At 41.1% G+C, this 16,875-nt stretch overlaps 2 protein-coding genes across 2 annotated transcripts in view; one reads left to right on the forward strand and one right to left on the reverse strand.

Moving 5' to 3' along the window:
* Positions 1-16,875, reverse strand: part of SYNGR1 (synaptogyrin 1) — a 360,929-nt gene that overhangs the window by 276,520 nt on the left and 67,534 nt on the right. The window lies entirely within an intron of this gene.
* Positions 131-14,233, forward strand: DMC1 (DNA meiotic recombinase 1). Its single transcript, XM_069855951.1, has 13 exons — positions 131-216; positions 794-838; positions 4,786-4,932; positions 5,237-5,319; positions 6,055-6,107; positions 6,984-7,025; positions 8,720-8,792; positions 9,432-9,523; positions 10,330-10,403; positions 10,502-10,616; positions 11,452-11,512; positions 12,438-12,554; positions 13,738-14,233. Exons 1-13 carry the CDS (start codon positions 157-159, stop codon positions 13,805-13,807), a joined length of 1,032 nt encoding a protein of 343 aa, XP_069712052.1. The 5' UTR covers positions 131-156; the 3' UTR covers positions 13,808-14,233.

A 16,875-nucleotide genomic window follows, 5' to 3' on the forward strand; every position in this document is an offset into this window, starting at 1 on the left:
AGTTTAAACCCATATGCGATGACACACTGAAAAGGTTCTGTAGTTCAAGGGATTTTTATAAGTCCTTTTACAGTCACTTACTTGTTTACTGCCACCGCTATACTGTCTTTGTTTCCATTTCCCAGTACCGATCAATACTTCATTGCCTGCCCTTTCATGATGAAGGCCATGGAGGATCAAGTAGTCCAAGAAGAACTAGGATACCAGGATGATGAGGTAAATTTATGGTTCATTGAAAATTATATGTGGCAAATGTTGTTTGAAGCCATTTTCATAGTGTTATGAAACCTGCAGAGAGACAGGAGGTCCACAAAAACCATCAGGGAGTTCAATGCATTTAAAATTCCGTTCCAGTCTAATTACCAAGGAAATCTCCTTCGTCTAGATCCTGCACAGCCTTACTCTTCAAGTGCTCGTCATTAACCTTTCAAAAGCTGTGCACAGTTTTTAATGGGATTAATATTATTTCTTTATATTTCACACTTCTGTATTAAATGCAAGGGGACTATCAATTAATTTTATGCTCCCAAGGAATGGTCAGCAGCCTGAACAGGCTGAGGAACCATGGAGGAAAGAATCAAGAAGATGATGATCATAACAAAAGTTTTATTAGCACAGCAGAGTTCTGCTTGTTTCTGAAGATACAATTTGTGAAGAAGGTGACAGGAAATGTGTAGGCCTTCTTGGCTGACTATGGCTTTGCTTATTTGGGTACCCGATGATCTATGTACTGTTAGGAAAAATTTAAATGTTTACAAACATTTACAGATTTTTTTTTTCTGCTTTTTTTCAGGAATCCTTTTTTCAGGATATTGACTTGCTACAGAAGCATGGAATTGTAAGTATTAGCAATTACTTTACTGCACAAAATTGTCCATGTAAAGCTATGGTAAGGTTATTTCTCCAAAAGCATGGACACGTTGATACAAATATCTGAAATTCCTCCTTACAATAAATACTAAATCAGTCATGTGAAGACAAATTTTGCCTTTGGTGGTAAGACAGGTTTTCAGAAAATCTCATTTCCATCAGATTCCTAAATGAAGTGGCAAGATATTCAAAGTATTTAGCACCCAGCACTCCTCAAAAACCAACTAGTTGCTAATTTATTTGAAAACTGTGTGATAGATTACTTCCTGTTCCTGCCAATCTTTGTAATTACTGCTGCAATTCTGGTGCCTGTGAAATTACACTGTGACAATTGTTGCTAGACTATTTTCAGCACACTGGTGAAGGGGGTAGAGTGGGAGTATTATATTAGTAGCTAGCAAAATAAGTGGCTCACTTTCTTCATCAGATATGAACTATAATCATTATCATCATCATCATTAATTATCACATAAACATAGACTCAGAATGGTTTGCGTTGGAAGGGACATTAAAGATCATCCTGTTTCAACCTCCCTGCTGTGCACAGGGCACTTTCCACTGGATCAGGTTGCTCAAAGACCCATCCAGCCTGTCCTTGAACACTTCCCAGGAGGTGGCATCCCCAGCTTCCCTGGGCAGCCTGTGCCAGTGCCTCAGCACCCCTGTAGTGAAGAAGTTCTTCCTTATATCTAACCTAAATTTACCCTCTTTCAGTTTAAAGCTATTACGCCTCATCCTACCACTACAAGCCCATGTAAAAGCCCCCTCTCCATCTTGCCTGTAGGGCGCTTATTTATCATCACCTATTTATTTGAATTACCATTATTAGATTTTTATCCAAGGGACTGGCTCATGGATTGGAACCCGGTTATGTTAAGTGTTGTAGATGCAGAATAAAAAGCTGAGTTGCCCGATATGATGTAAAATATAACTCTTGAATTAATGACTGCAGATGGATGCAGACAGGGGGGATGCAGACACAGTGAGGCAGCATTAGTCAGCATCACGGTTACTGGGCTCAGCATGTCAACAGCATCATTGTTATCAACTTTTTTTTATTGGCAGTTCATTGACAGTTTTAGAGAGCATTTTAAAGAAGGATCATGAGGTTTGGAGCTCTGACCATGGGACAACATAGGAAAAATACACAAATTATTGTGCTACACATTTAAGAAGCTAACCAAAGAAGCTATTCTCGTGATCTGGAAGGGAGCTGTCCTGGCCTGTCAATATTAAATGAGGTGTGGTATGCAGAGAATGATATGAGAGATCTTGAAAATAAAGAATAATGACTGAGGCCATTTTTCTGGCTTAATAAGAGTTTCCGGCTCTTTTTTTTTAACTTCCTCCCTTCCTTGCAAGTGTTACTCCCACAGCCCAAGGGACGTTTTTGTTCTGAGCTGTGCCAGTTAAAATCTTTGTGTGAACATATGATAACACTTGTCTGTTAAATTAATTTGCTTAAAGAAATAGCTTTTGTAGGTTTAGACGCCCCATCCCTAGAGATGTTCAAGACCAGGTTGGATGAGGCTTTGAGCAACCTGAAACAGTGGAAGGTGTCCCTGCCCATGGCAGGGGGTTGGAACTGGATGATCTTGAAGGCCCCTTCCAGCACCAACCATTCTGATTCTATGATTTTTTTTCCTAGGATTAGGGAGAGAAGTAATTACTAGAACTGACCATGTGACCACAACGAGAGTCAGATGAGCACTAGGCTGTGGTTTGATGTTCAAAAGTGTTTGATAGGAATTAAGGACCCCACAGCCTTTGCTGAGTTTTCCTGCCCCTAAAGGATACTATCCCTTCTTTTGGCACACTTGGTTTTGTAGTCACCCTGCGAACTGGATTTCTGAATTAAATACCCCCAAAATTATCACAATTAAAAGTGTGGCTTAGGTTTTCTTATTTGTGAATTCAGGGTCTGCTCCCCTTCCCACCTCAGGGGGACACGGCTGGGACAGGGCTGCGGCATAAGACAGAGGGTCAGGATCAGCAGCTGGTGTAAGGGTGCAGGAGTGTCGGCATGTTAAACCAGCAGCACCACTGAATGCTGCATGGTATTGAACTACAGTCTGAGGAGGAGCAAATCCGAGGACCTGGGTTAGTCCATCAGCTGCTGGTGAAAGGTGAATCTGTGGGAGAGGAGAAGAACTTCTGTAATGAAGTGTTGTGGTTTGAGCTAAATTAGAGTTAGTTTTCTGCCTTGTAACTCAGTCGCTTTAAGTGACTTCATTTTCTGAAAGCTAGCTGCATGTTTTTCAGACAATGTTCTTCCTAGAAGTCATAACACAGGGTTTTGGTATGAAGAAAGACCAATGCTTACAAGTAACCAAGGCCATCTTTGAGCTGACAGAGGAGGTCTGCACTGTGAAGAGGGGTGAATAGGGCAGGTGACCTAAACTGACCAACAGAGTATTCCATCCCATATACACAATTCTTGGTATAAAAATTGAGAGACCACGAGGGTCAGCCTCTTCTGTGGTGGCTGATGTCCAGTGAGGACCTCATCTTGTCTGATTCCTCCTCATCCTGGATCCATGCGTTCCTGAGTCCAGCTCCTTCCTAGCCTTGGACCCATTCCCTCCTGTCTGCTCTACAGCATTTGTGGTGACATACAGTCATCGAGGGGTGGAGGCACGATCTCATATATTTTTTATATATTTTATTACTTTATAAATATTGATATTATTATTATTGTTGTTTCATTAAAGCTGTAGTTTTATTTTCCAACCTGCAAGTCTCTTCCCTCTCATTTTCCTTTCCCTGGGGATAGAGGGAAAGGCAGTTGAGAGCCCAGCTGCAGAGTTTTTAACTGCTGAGATTAGCCGAGCTGGGGCTGAACCGTGATAGCAAGTCTACCAAAGAGAGGCTTGTAATGTGGAACAGTTTGATGTGATCAGAAAGACAGAGCCACTGAAGAAATAAGAAAGCAGGGTAACACATTTACAGTTTTGGTCTAGGAAAATGATCTTTGCAGCAGCAGGCTGTTGTCTGAATAGAAAACCACAGTAAACTAGCTCAATCCTTCTTATATTGCTGATTGTTATATTCTTTTGGGTAAGAGAGTCACTTTTATTTGTGACTGATTTTACTTCACCCAACTCTACTAATCAAATAATCAAAACCCATATCACAGGATGAGAAATAAGCTTCCAAATGAATGTGATTAATTTCTCGCATAGCCCCCCCCTCCCTTCTTATGCCTTACGCACCCACATAGTCTAGGTGATAAAGAGATAACATATCCAGGTTTTTTCAAAGAGAGATCCTGACTGGAAATGGTAAATTGAAGAATTACCCCAACCTTTTCACATAGTGTGTTTTCTTGTGAGTAATCTGTTGCTTGCCTTTACTTTTCCAGCAATGTCAGAATCATAAAATGAGGTGAGAGGAGGAAAAATGTGTCAGTAGGGCACCGACTGAAGTCACGCTTGTACCCACTTTATGAAAAACTCATTCCAGCCCAAAGCGTTGGTTGGATCTGGAGGATACATTTGTTTTAAACTGGACATGCTGTGAGCATGCAGGAACAGCACAGCAGTTAGAGTCAGCTCCCAGTTATCCATGATCAGATTATCTGGTTTGCAGATTATCTGTGCTAAGGGACCAAGGACAGACTGAGCGTTACAGGGTTTACTAGGCTGGGCTCCACTCTATGAAGTAACCCGTACTGTTTCCTTACTACCATCTCAGATCTAGAAAGACTCAACTGGGATGTCTCTGCACCATGATCCCTCACACTGATACTACTCAAAATTTTCTGTTAGTGGTGTCACAACAAGGAGTTTACTGTGAATCTGTTTATTTCTTGGTGAAAATACACGTGTATGAATGCATAAGAAAACATGCTTCAAAGATTTATTTGCTTTCTCATTATCTGTCATGAGTTCTCACAGAAGGGAACTTTCTTCACAGAATGTAGCAGATATTAAAAAGCTGAAGTCTGTTGGGATCTGCACGATCAAAGGAATCCAGATGACCACAAGACGGGCACTGTGCAACGTAAAAGGGCTTTCAGAAGCCAAAGTGGACAAGATTAAAGAAGCTGCAAACAAGCTTATTGTAAGCCCATTGCTTTCCTGATAGTTTAAACTTACGCCAGCCACTCCAAAATGCTGTGCAACATTTCTCTTAACAGAATTTTTTCACCAAATCATGAAGATAATTTTGAAAATTATTCTGCTTGTTACTCTGAAGGGATAATAATTTATACTATACAACATGCAGACAAATGCTGTGGTGCTTTCCATACCCAACTTGTGTAAATGAGGCTAGGGTGGGGAGAAGACATTTATGTGGGATGTTGCACATGACCCTCAGGTTAAAGCTAAAATAAACCTCTCATGTTCTCTTTGCTCTTCCTTAGGAACCAGGCTTCCTAACTGCCTTTGAGTACAGCGAAAAACGGAAGATGGTATTTCACATTACTACTGGCAGCCAGGAATTTGAGTAAGCTTCTCTCTGCTTAAATCCTTCCTTAGTCTAGACTGTTTCAATAATCAGATTTATTGTCTTTTAATGATACATGAAAAATATAAAGGAACAAACGTTCAGCTAGGACATGTAGGTTACCTTGCATTTGGAGCTAGTGCTGGCTCAAAGCTGCCTGCATCAGTAAGCAACAAAACCAACTCCTTTTCTGCAGAGAATCGGAATCATAGAATGGTTTGGACTGGAAGGGACCTTAAAGATCATCCAATTCCACCCTGCCTGCCATGGGCAGGGACACTGCCCACCAGACCAGGCTGCTGAAAGCCCCATCCAACCTGGCCTTGAGAAAGTGGGCTTCATACAGTGACTATAAATATACAGAATTTGCATCCAGAAATCTGGACATGTCATTGTTTTTTCAGCCAGTCAAAACAACCTGCAGGTCTAAGGTCAAAATTACAAGTCTTCAAGACCTCCCTTGAGATATTTTGGAGTATTACCTTTTCAAATGTATTTTATTTCCTTCTGGTAATAATTTCTATAGAGCTTCCTCTTGCACACAGAAAGGAAGTTTGAGACAGAGTTAATTCTTTATGAATCAGTGATCATTTAGCACCCTGTACTTAATGCATCAAGTGAGGAGGCTTTAGGGCAGAAATAACTTTTCTTAAAGTAGCAAAAATGTATCTTTTTTTACTTTCCTCTTGTGATTTTGTGGGTTTAACTATATCATACTCCTCTCCCTTTCTCCAGTAAACTTCTGGGTGGTGGAATTGAAAGCATGGCAATCACTGAGGCCTTTGGAGGTGAGAAAACCACATTAAATGAGTATTACTGAACACAGAATTGCGGCTTAGGTTAGGTTTTAAATCAAGTTGGATTTCTTCTATCGAACTTATCACACTTCTGTCATAAAGATTGAAGAATACCTGCACAAGAAGAAAGAGTCCACTTTTCTAAATGTTTTCCCATTTTTCCTCTTCATTTGCTTGTAGGCTGAGTTTGAGCTGAGCAATCATTAGACTCGGAGTGTGCTGATTCACTGCAACGTAGCATTATTATTACTAATGTGTTATATAGGAAGGATTTCCCTGATGCCATCTGTGTACCTTTCCAGTAACAAAACTGCCAAGAAAAAAGATGTTTTATTTATGCACACTTAGTATACATTGCATTTCATATAAGATTAAGGTTCTATTATGGTTAAATTTGATCAGTTGGTGTTTAACCCCTCTACAACAATAAGAGTTCATAAAATACAGTTGTCTTCCCTTCAGAAAAGATAAACTGGAGACTGGCATGTTTTGATATAATGAGAATAATAAGCTTATAAGCTTCTCCTTGATCATTTTAGTGAAAGTGAAACTGGGCCAGGTCACTGGAATCAACCATTTCTTTCCCCACCTCCCTCATATAAAACTTTTCCACATGTGCCATGTGGTATTTAACTTATACACCGAAAAGAACAAATTACTTTAGCAGTCAGGCACGATCGAATTAAAGCATTTCAGATTTTGCTTTTCATGTAAAACATTTCTATGGCACAGAGTATGATTTATAAATTGAGATCAAGTGGTTGAAAAGGTAGAGACAGAGGTGAACTTTCTAAGTAAGAATGTTTCTGGCAAACTCAGAAAAAAGAATCCCTGACCTTTGTTTTTTTCTTTGTCTTTATTTAACAGAGTTCCGGACAGGCAAAACCCAGCTCTCTCACACCCTTTGTGGTAGGTTCACTGCCTTAAAACAGAAAGACATTTCTTTTCAGTGAATCCATTCTTAGCAGCTGTACTGGAATTAAACGCACGGAGACAACTCAGAATCTTTTATCTCTAGAAAGACAGTGAAACAGACCTTGGTGACTCTTACCTCCATTAATTGTCCTTGAGTAGAGAACTCATATAAATTATTACTTTTTAGTAGTGCTCACATCAATGTAAGTTTTGCCATGAGGAAAGAGAAGATCACAATCATAGAATGGTCTGGGTTGGAAGGGACCTTAAAGATCATCCATTTCCACTCCCTCTGCCACAGGCAGGGACACCTTCCACTGGATCAGGTTGCTCAAAGCTCCATCCAACCCAGCACTGAGGGGCATAAAGTGCCAGGATTTTCAGCATTCAGATCCCAACTCTTGGCTGGTGCTCGGAGGACAAGCAGAGCAAGCTTTCTTCCCAGCAGCAATGGACAGGACTGGGAGCAGTCACCCAAAGAGCTGTGCAGACTGAGAACACCCAAAAAGAGCTGCTGGAAAGGTTCATTCCTGAAATACAGACTAAATGATGCCTGGATCTCTGCAGGCTGCCCCGAGCTGCTGTGATCCAGGAGCCCTGACTAGGCTTTTCCTGGGTGGAGAAGGAGTGATCATGGGTTTCATAATGTAGGTACCTTTCACCCCACCAGGAAGCCCAAGAACTGACTTTGTATGCTGGGCTAAAATAGATGGTAATTAATGTCCTGCCAAAAAATCAGGCACTGCCTTTGCTTGCCTTTCAAGTGTAATTTAAGAGAGATTTATGCCCCCATGGATGAGACTGGTGAAGCAGAACATAAATATGGGCTACAGGTGGACAGGGGCATCTCTCTTAATTTCCTGGCTTGAGGAGGCTTTGCTGGATGTGACATTCTGAGAGGACATGGAAAGAATACTCCATTCTGACAGTAACTGGATAAACAAAGACCTTGGCAGTCACCGTATTTGGGCAGTGCCCAACACAGCAGAGCTTTGATTTCCCAGCAATATCTCTTAGTGTAAACAGTAGTAAATAATAACTAATGCAAATATTAATGCTGCTGGGATATAGTTACCAGGCCCTGGGTAACTGCTATATTATAAAGGGAATTATGGCATTTTCTGGGTAAAGCCTCTTCTGCTTAGTACAGCCTAATGGCCAGCAGAGTCATACCCTTTTGCATGACTGATTACAACTGAATGAATTGAGTATTTTAGATAATTCATGCCAAAGAGATTAAACCCACAATCAGTATCTATTCACATATCAGGAAAAATTAATACCCAAAGAATTTTTGATCACAGGATTTACAGCTGGGAAAAAACCCTACTGAATCAATACCATTAATTTGGGCAGAGGATTAGGAGGATGCTTTGTGTTTAAGAACTTCTTAATAATATCCTTACATATTTTCAATAAAAAAATACACAGATTCAGCGGTGGTACCAAGTAAAACACAATTCTGACACCATTAATTAAATCTCATACTATCCCCAGTTAAGAAAAGTAGCTTGGGTTTCTTCTCAAGCTGGCAGTAAGACTTGATATAATTGTGATTTACACATTGATTAAAACCAGTGGTTTTATTATATGGACAAGAAGTTGTATTTCTTTAAAAAGTAATAATAGAAGGAGTAAGAAAATATTTTTCCTACTTTTTCATTTCAATCTCTTATGATTCACTGTAGTGACTGCTCAGCTTCCCGGACCAAATGGCTACACGGGTGGAAAGATTATCTTCATAGATACTGAAAACACTTTGTATCTTTTGGACTGTTAAAATCTACAGGTATGATGAATTGGAAAGACAGTTCATTTTGTTATAAGCAAGCAGGAGGCTCCAGATAGGTTCATAGATGCAAAACATTATGACTGACATGGAAAGCCTGGAGAGCACAGGGTGTAGTGACCCACAAGGCAGTGACATTTTTCTCTGTCATTTAATGTAATCCAGCCTGGAAAAAATAGAGTTAGGATACACATTTTATATTAACTGTTTTTTGAGATCTAATATGCCTTCTTCATAATGATACAGGTGACAGAAGCTTTTCTGTTTACGTCAAGAGAAATTAATCTAAGTACTAAACACTTTTTTTAACACTTGGTATCTGTGGCAGACTGTGTATAAATAGCTTTTGCCCACAGCTGAATTCCTAGAGCACAGATATCCAACTGTCAGCCCCCTCTACCTCAAATCCTAAACACAAAACAATTATCGTCGTGAGCCCTAAACTATCTTTAGAGTATGTGGGACAGTGTGAAAAGAAAAAGTCAGTCTTCTCTAGGATCAAAATAAATATTCTTCTTTGTTTTTCCATAGTTCTGATTTGGAATGGAGTTTTCCTGTGCTTTAGAGCATGGCTTGTACAAAGAGAAATCCTTAACTTTGATTATTTCCAGCCGACCAGACCGTCTTCGTGACATTGCTGATCGCTTCAGTGTTGACCATGACGCAGTACTTGACAATGTGCTGTATGCACGTGCATATACCAGTAAGACCATTACTGCAACTGGCATGACAGCTATGTTTTTCCCCTCCCAGGGCTCTCATTTTAATAGTTCTTAGTTTATTAACTGAGATTTCCCCTTGAGGATCATAAAGAATGTTTTGTTGCTAACAAAAGAATTTAGGAGCTTGATTCCATTTTCTGTTTCTGGTGTTGTACAGTGAGCAGACTCACTCAGTGTAAGTATTCCAGCTCAGCTGCACTACATTAACAAGAAAGTTCTGCAGTTTGATGCTACGTTAAGTGAATTCTGCCATGTATATGATGAGTCTCAGCATAGCATCTTCCTAAGCGAAGCACCAATTAATGTAACTATGACTGCCTGAATGTGAGGAGATTCTATAAATGCTGTTAAGAAATCTATGATCTTGTGAATGGAACTTTGTAGGGACAGCTCCAACACACTCTGCCACAAGATCTTGCATTAAGACTTCAAGGAAGTTTTGAATGGGACCGAAGACTTTGAGAGTACAATATCAACATGAAATATATGATTAATACAATTTCTGCTTGTCATTTAATTCAGTGTTAAATTGTTTATCTTTTCAGTTGTTAACACAACAAAAAAGTCATCTTCATGCATAGTTCTGTTGTGAAGCTTTTCACAAAGAAGTTTTGTTAGCTGGGCAAGTGGAAACTGGAACCTGGTTACTGGGCACTGGATTTAAAAGTGCTGGCAGTGAAAATATAAACAGGGCAGGCCTTTAAAGTGGAATTTCAAAGTTCAGGCTTTTGTTGCTTCAAAGCTCCTTCTGGTCCTAATTTCATTTGGCAACTGTACTTCCCACCAGGTGAACATCAGATGGAATTGCTGGACTATGTAGCAGCCAAGTTCCATGAGGAAGCTGGTATATTCAAGCTATTGGTAAAAGACTCATTTTTCTTTGTATGCTTGCTGCTTTCAGAATATGTTTTCCTATTTTCTTTCACTATGTTTACTTATCCAGCGTAATTACAATGCAGATCATTGACTCCATAATGGCACTTTTCCGTGTGGATTTCAGTGGTCGTGGAGAGTTGGCTGAACGACAACAGAAACTGGCTCAGATGCTGTCAAGGCTCCAAAAAATATCAGAAGGTAAGGGAAGTATTGCAAATTTTGGAAAACATGGACTGGAGTTAATGAAACAGTAGCTGTTGGCAGCACGACTACCTCAAAGTCTGAGTGTATTATCAGCCAGGAATTGTTCCTCACTTTACACCTCTGTCAGTTACCAAAATAATCAAACTGATAGATTATTTAAGAATGACAGATTAAGGAGTCTTTAAAACTATTCAACATTTAGAGTTTTCCTATAAATACTGTTAAGAGAAGCGCTAAATGAGAGAATAGGTGGAAGAACTGGACAAATATCCAGTAAGAGAAATTGCCTTCCTCAAACTTTGTCAGTCTAAATATATGAGAAATATAAAGAACAGAAAAAAGGATTAAGGCACAGAGAGATAAAAAAACTGTGCCCATTTCCATGTTCCCAGTACTCTGCAATGCTCTGAGGGAGGATGAATAGGGTCCCTTGTCACTGGAATGTCCCAGAAATGTTGATGAAGAATGAATAAATGGTTTTTTTAATGCAGTAAATTAATTTTTTTTAAAAAAGGCAAACAGACAAATGAAGGGAAGTGGGGTGAGGGCAGGGAACCAACAGAGAAGATGGGAACTGGGAAAGACTTGCTCAGCGGAAATCTGAAAAGCTCATTTTTTGGTGTGAGTGTGACAGAGAAAGTCACACAGGAACAAACTGAGGCTGCCTCCTTAGTAACTCCAGCCTTCAGACATAAAGAATATTTGCTTCTCTTTCATTTGAAATCTGAAGTGCTTGAGCAGCAGCCTTGCTTTTACCATGGGTGGGAGAATATTTTGGACATCTAGCTTGATATAGTCCATCTTCTTTGCATGCTTTTCTATTGCATAGAATACAATGTGGCTGTGTTTGTGACCAACCAGATGACAGCAGATCCAGGGGCAACTATGACGTAAGACACCCTTCCTCTCTCTCTTGTTTTAAAAATGTCTTCTCTGTTGCATTACACATGCAACAGATGGAAACTGAGATTTTGTGGAGCAAGAGGCACTGAAACAAAGGTTCAGATTGGTCACTGATCCCTCTGGTATGAGGAACCATCCATGGATGACACCTATGGGTTTCTCTGTTTTCATAGTGAGTTTTTTTCATATTTATCTGCTGCCTGGCATGATGGTTTCTTTCACTGTGACTTGAACAAAGGGAACAAGACACAAAAAAAGTATTGAAAAAGCACCCCATTTTCTTTTGGAGCAGATAATAGATCAAGTTTAAAGTGTGTACTACTTAAGCCTCTTGAATTTAATGACAGGAAAATTATGCCAGCATTGAGTATTTGAACATCCCATCTTGAAGCAAACGTGTTAAAAGTTGGGCTTGTTTAACCTGGGGAAGAGAAGGCTCGGAGGAGACATTATAGCAGTCTTCTAGTTCTTCAAGGGTGCTTACAGGAAAGCTGAGGAGGGGCTTTTATATCAGGGCGTGCAGGGGTAGGGTGGGGGCGAATGGTTTTAAGTTGAAAGAGAGGAGATTTAGGTTAGATGTTAGGAGGAAATCTTTTACTGTGAGAGTGGTGAGGCACTGGAACAGGTTACCCAGAGAAGTTGAGGATGCCCCATCCCTAGAGGTGTTCAAGGCCAGGCTGGATGAGGCTTTGAGCAGCTTGAGCCGGTGAAAGGTGTCTCTGCCCATGGCAGAGGGATTGGAACGGGATGAGGTCCCTTCCAACCCACACCATTCTATGATTCTATGATTCTATGATAGATTTATCTATTTATTATTCATTACTGAGTTCAATGTGCCTCATCTGACAGTTATTTACAAGATTAATCTTCGGAGTCTGCACAGTGAATCATCAAATTTTCTTCCTAATTTAGCTTTCAGGCAGACCCCAAAAAGCCCATTGGTGGCCACATCCTTGCTCATGCTTCAACTACCAGGATTTGTTTGAGGAAAGGGAGAGGGGAGCTGCGCATTGCAAAGATATACGACAGGTAAATATCCTTTGCAGGAAGGAAGCCGTTTTATGAGCAACCATAAGATGACAAAGTTCATGTTACTGTAACTTAATAGCTTGACAGATGAATCATAGTTTCAAACCAACCATGTTTCCTGATGGTACACTGGGAGAAAATCTAGAAGGACAGACTAATTAACAGACTTAACGTTGCCTTGGGATATCACAGATGTTAAATTCCATAATCCTCCATTATAAATCCCACCAGATGTTCATCTCTTAAAGAAGACCATCAAATAGTTTGGTAATACTGGTGGCCCCTTGATTCCGGAGCTGTTAAATTACTAACTTTTGCTGACACAATTAGCATTGCTTCCCCTGGTGAGCTGTGGCAGACGCAAGCCAATAAAAATCACACTAGTGGAGCTCTCGTGAGACCCCACTTGGAATCCTGTGTCCAGTTCTGGAATCCTCAACGTAAGAAGAGTACAGAAGTGTAGGAAGAGGTCCAGAGGAGGCCACAAAGATGATCCGAGGGTTGGAGCACCTCTGCTGTGAGGACAGCCTGAGAGATTTGGGGTTGTTCAGCCTAGAGAAGAGAAGGCTCCGAGGAGACCTTATACTGGCTTTTCAGTACTCGAAGGGGACCTACAGGAAAGCTGGGTAGGGACAATTTAGAAGGGTATGGAATGATAGGACAAGGGGGCATGGCTTTAAACTGAAAGAGGGAAGATTCAGCTTAGACATTAGGAAGAAATTCTTCATTATGAGGGTGGAGATGCACTGGCCCAGGTTGCCCAGGGAAGTGGTGGCTGCCCCATCCCTGGAGGTGTTCAAGGCCAGGTTGGATGGGGCTTTGAGGAACCTGAACCAGCAGAAGGTGTCCCCACCTATCGCAGGGGGGTTAGAACTGGATGATCTTTAAGATTCCTTCCAACCCAAACCATTCTAAGATTCTATGAAACGGAAACAAGTTGGTACAGACAGAACCTCTCCTTCTCCTGCACCTTCTCCATTCCCCTCCATTGTATTTGCCATCTTCCAAAAGGTGGATTTCACTTTTTCTGATCTCAATAATATTGATCGCATTCTATAGTTTGCACATAACAGTATTGAAGTATTCTGGGTTGCTTACACTTACAACATTTTGGGGACTGTTTCACAACCATATTTAACACAGGGAAACCCACAAGTTCCTTGTTTCTTTTTTCTCTTCCCAGCCCTGAGATGCCTGAAAACGAAGCCACGTTTGCAATAACAGCTGGAGGGATTGGGGATGCCAAAGAATAGACAGAAAACCGATGTGAATGTACAGCTGAAAAACACCTGGGCAGCTGGGATGAAGATTTATGCAAGGTCACTGACTGCCTTGGCTGCATTTTTATCTTCTGAGCACCATTTGAGGTATTTTGGGAGGACAGTAGGATGAACTATCTACGGTTCAGTTTTATTGATCTCAATAGAATTCGGTTTATTTAGGGTCTGCATTTTTCAACTGAACTTTCAGCAAGCAGAGATTTAAGAAAGAAGCTTGTAAATTGTTCAAAGAATCGTTCTCTGATACTTTGTGAAAATGAAAGCTGTTCTTTCACATGAGATTAATTTACTCTTTTTTAGTTTCTTGTCTAACTGGTAGAATTTAATAGTGCAAAATGGAATAGAATTGGAACAAACTCGGTTATAAAAGTGACATAAATAGATGGAAAAGGCAGTGGCAGGAGCAGCCTGAGAGCTCAATGGACTCTCGTGAACCATAGAGGAACAAGTTACTTTGAAAATGTTTTTAGGCATTTTCACCTTGACTAGGTAATTTTTTTGTATTTTTATTTAGCATATTCTGCTTTTTAGAGAGAATGTTTTAAAACTGTTCTTATTGAAGTTAAAAATAAAGATTATAAACAAGAAGAACGCTATGCTTATGTTTGGATGCTTTGAATCAAACCTTGCTCTCAATAATCTCGCTGGTTTCTCATAAGAGAAATAAAACGGATGTGATCCAACATTTTAAAACCTTTTGCCTAGTTCTCTAAAGAAAAGAACTTTATATGATTGCCTTGTCAGACTCTGAAAGTAAGCAAGAATATACATAGAATCATAGAATGGTTTGGGTTGGAAGGGACCTTGAAGATCATCTAGTTCCAACCCCGCTGTGTAGCGATTAAGGCACAGACCCCATTGATGAGGCAACAAGCGAGATGCCCTTTATTGAGAGGATGCAAACCTTATATAGTGTTTCTGTATCCAGTCAGCAGCTACCTCGGTAAATTTCCACCTGTGAGAAACCCACAGTTACAGCGATAAGAGTGCAACCCACTATTTACCACAGATGTGCCCCTTATCTTCATGTTTTCCCTTTAGTGCATTCTTTTCTTATTAACTCACGGGTCTTAGTAAAGATTCAAGGTCTCCACAAGCCAGCAAGCATGAGAACACCGGCCGTTTGCTCTGTGCTTCCTGCTAATATCACGGCTATGCCAAGGCATCAGCCGCTTGTCCCAGCATTCACGCCACAGTGAAATCTTTCATGCTCGCACCCCTGCCATGCACAGGGACACCTCCCGCTAGATCAGGTTCCTCAAGGCCCATCCAACCTGGCCTTGAACACCTCCAGGGATAGGGCAGCCACCACTTCCCTGGGCAACCTGGGCCAGTGCATCACTACCCTCATAATGAAGAATTTCTTCCTAATGTCTAAGCTGAATCTTCCCTCTTTCAGTTTAAAGCCATCCCCCCTTGTCCTATCATTCCATGTCCTGTAAAAAGTGCCCCCGCAGCTTTCCTGTAGCTCCCTTCATGTACTGGAAGCTGCTCTAAGGTCTCCTCGGCACCTTCTCTTCTCCAGGCTGAACAACCCTGACTCTCTCAGCCTGTCCTCACTGCAGAGGTGCTCCAGCCCTTGGATCACCTTTGTGGCCTCCTCTGGACCCCTCCCATCAGTTCCATATAATTCTCATAGTGGTGATTAAAGAATATTAAATATTATTATTAAATATTATTATTTAAAAGCAGAAGAAAACCAAACTAGTGCCCGGATAGGGAAGAAAGCCCAACACCAGTACTGCCAGCAAGGGAAAAGCACTTCTGTGCCCTCAGGCCAGCTGGCACAGGCACAGCTCCAGACTGGACAGAGATGTGCATCACCAGGGGGCAAACCAAGAGGCCAGGAGTAAAGAGAGAAGTGGAGGATCAGAGTACAAAATCCCAGTTCAGTTTGCATTATCTCTAATGCTCATGGAATTGCTGGAATTAAAATAAACTCATCAATTTCTATTTTAGATGCTTCAAGGGGAGGCCTTATTTGGTCCTCTTGTGTAAAAACACTAACTAGAACGGGTCTAACTTTGGTGTCTGGTGAGAGAGCTCGTCCTCACAGATGCAGGAATTTTTCCATTTGGATTAACTAATGCGTGTAAGATAACATGGAGTAAAAAGGCAGCAATGACCAGAAATCAATCCAAGAAAAGCTTGATGCCGCAGCCAGGTTTTTCCTTGTGACAAAGCTGGAGAGTTTGCCTTCCTCAATTTGTTTCTTATATTTAATTATATGTGGTTTGTCTTACATTTGATATTTTTTCTGAGGTACAGCCTTATTTTTCACAACAGAGAGATGTCTAGAGAGACAGAGGCAGGGAGAGCAGCTGATCCGACGGAGCCAGTAATGCATCAGCCATTATTTCATGTACCATCCAGTTCTTTGCATGTACCAGCCTTTCCCACAGTGTTCTCCTGTCTAATGGCCAAGTACAGAGTGTCAGGAAGAGCTTATGGTGTCATTTGACTCACTTCCCACCCCCTTACAAATGCCCAACTTTCCTCCAGTATTTTATTTTAAGCACCAAGGTTGCTTTCTGCCTTCTCCCATGCATACACACCTACAGCAAGTAAAGCTACAGGAGTGAACAACTTGTGTCTCCTTCCAGGCTGCTGTTTGCTTCAAGGGTCTCAAAGTAAAGCGGACTCACTTTCTCAGTGATCCAAAGACGAGCACCTCTCATGCAAGGACAGGCTGAGACAGTTGGCGTTGTTCAACCTGGAGGATAAAGTTCCAGGCAGACCTTAAAAAACCCTTCCAGTACCTGAAGGGTGCCCGCAGGAAACCTGGGGAGAGACTTTATCAGGGAGTGCAAGGACAGGACGAGGGCTAAAGGTTCTAAGTTGAAAGAAGAGAGATTACATTAGCTATCAGGAGAAAGTTGTCTACTGTGAGGGTGGTGAGGCACTGGCACAGGTTGCCCAGGGAAGTTGTGAATGCCCCATCCCTGGAGGTGTTCAAGGCTGAGTTGGAGGAGGATTTCAGCAGCCTGATCTAGTGGGAGGTGTCCCTGCCCATGGCAGGGAGGTTGAAACTGGTTGATCTT

This window comes from Phaenicophaeus curvirostris, chromosome 1 (assembly GCF_032191515.1).
Source record: "Phaenicophaeus curvirostris isolate KB17595 chromosome 1, BPBGC_Pcur_1.0, whole genome shotgun sequence".
Classification (NCBI taxonomy): domain Eukaryota; kingdom Metazoa; phylum Chordata; class Aves; order Cuculiformes; family Cuculidae; genus Phaenicophaeus; species Phaenicophaeus curvirostris.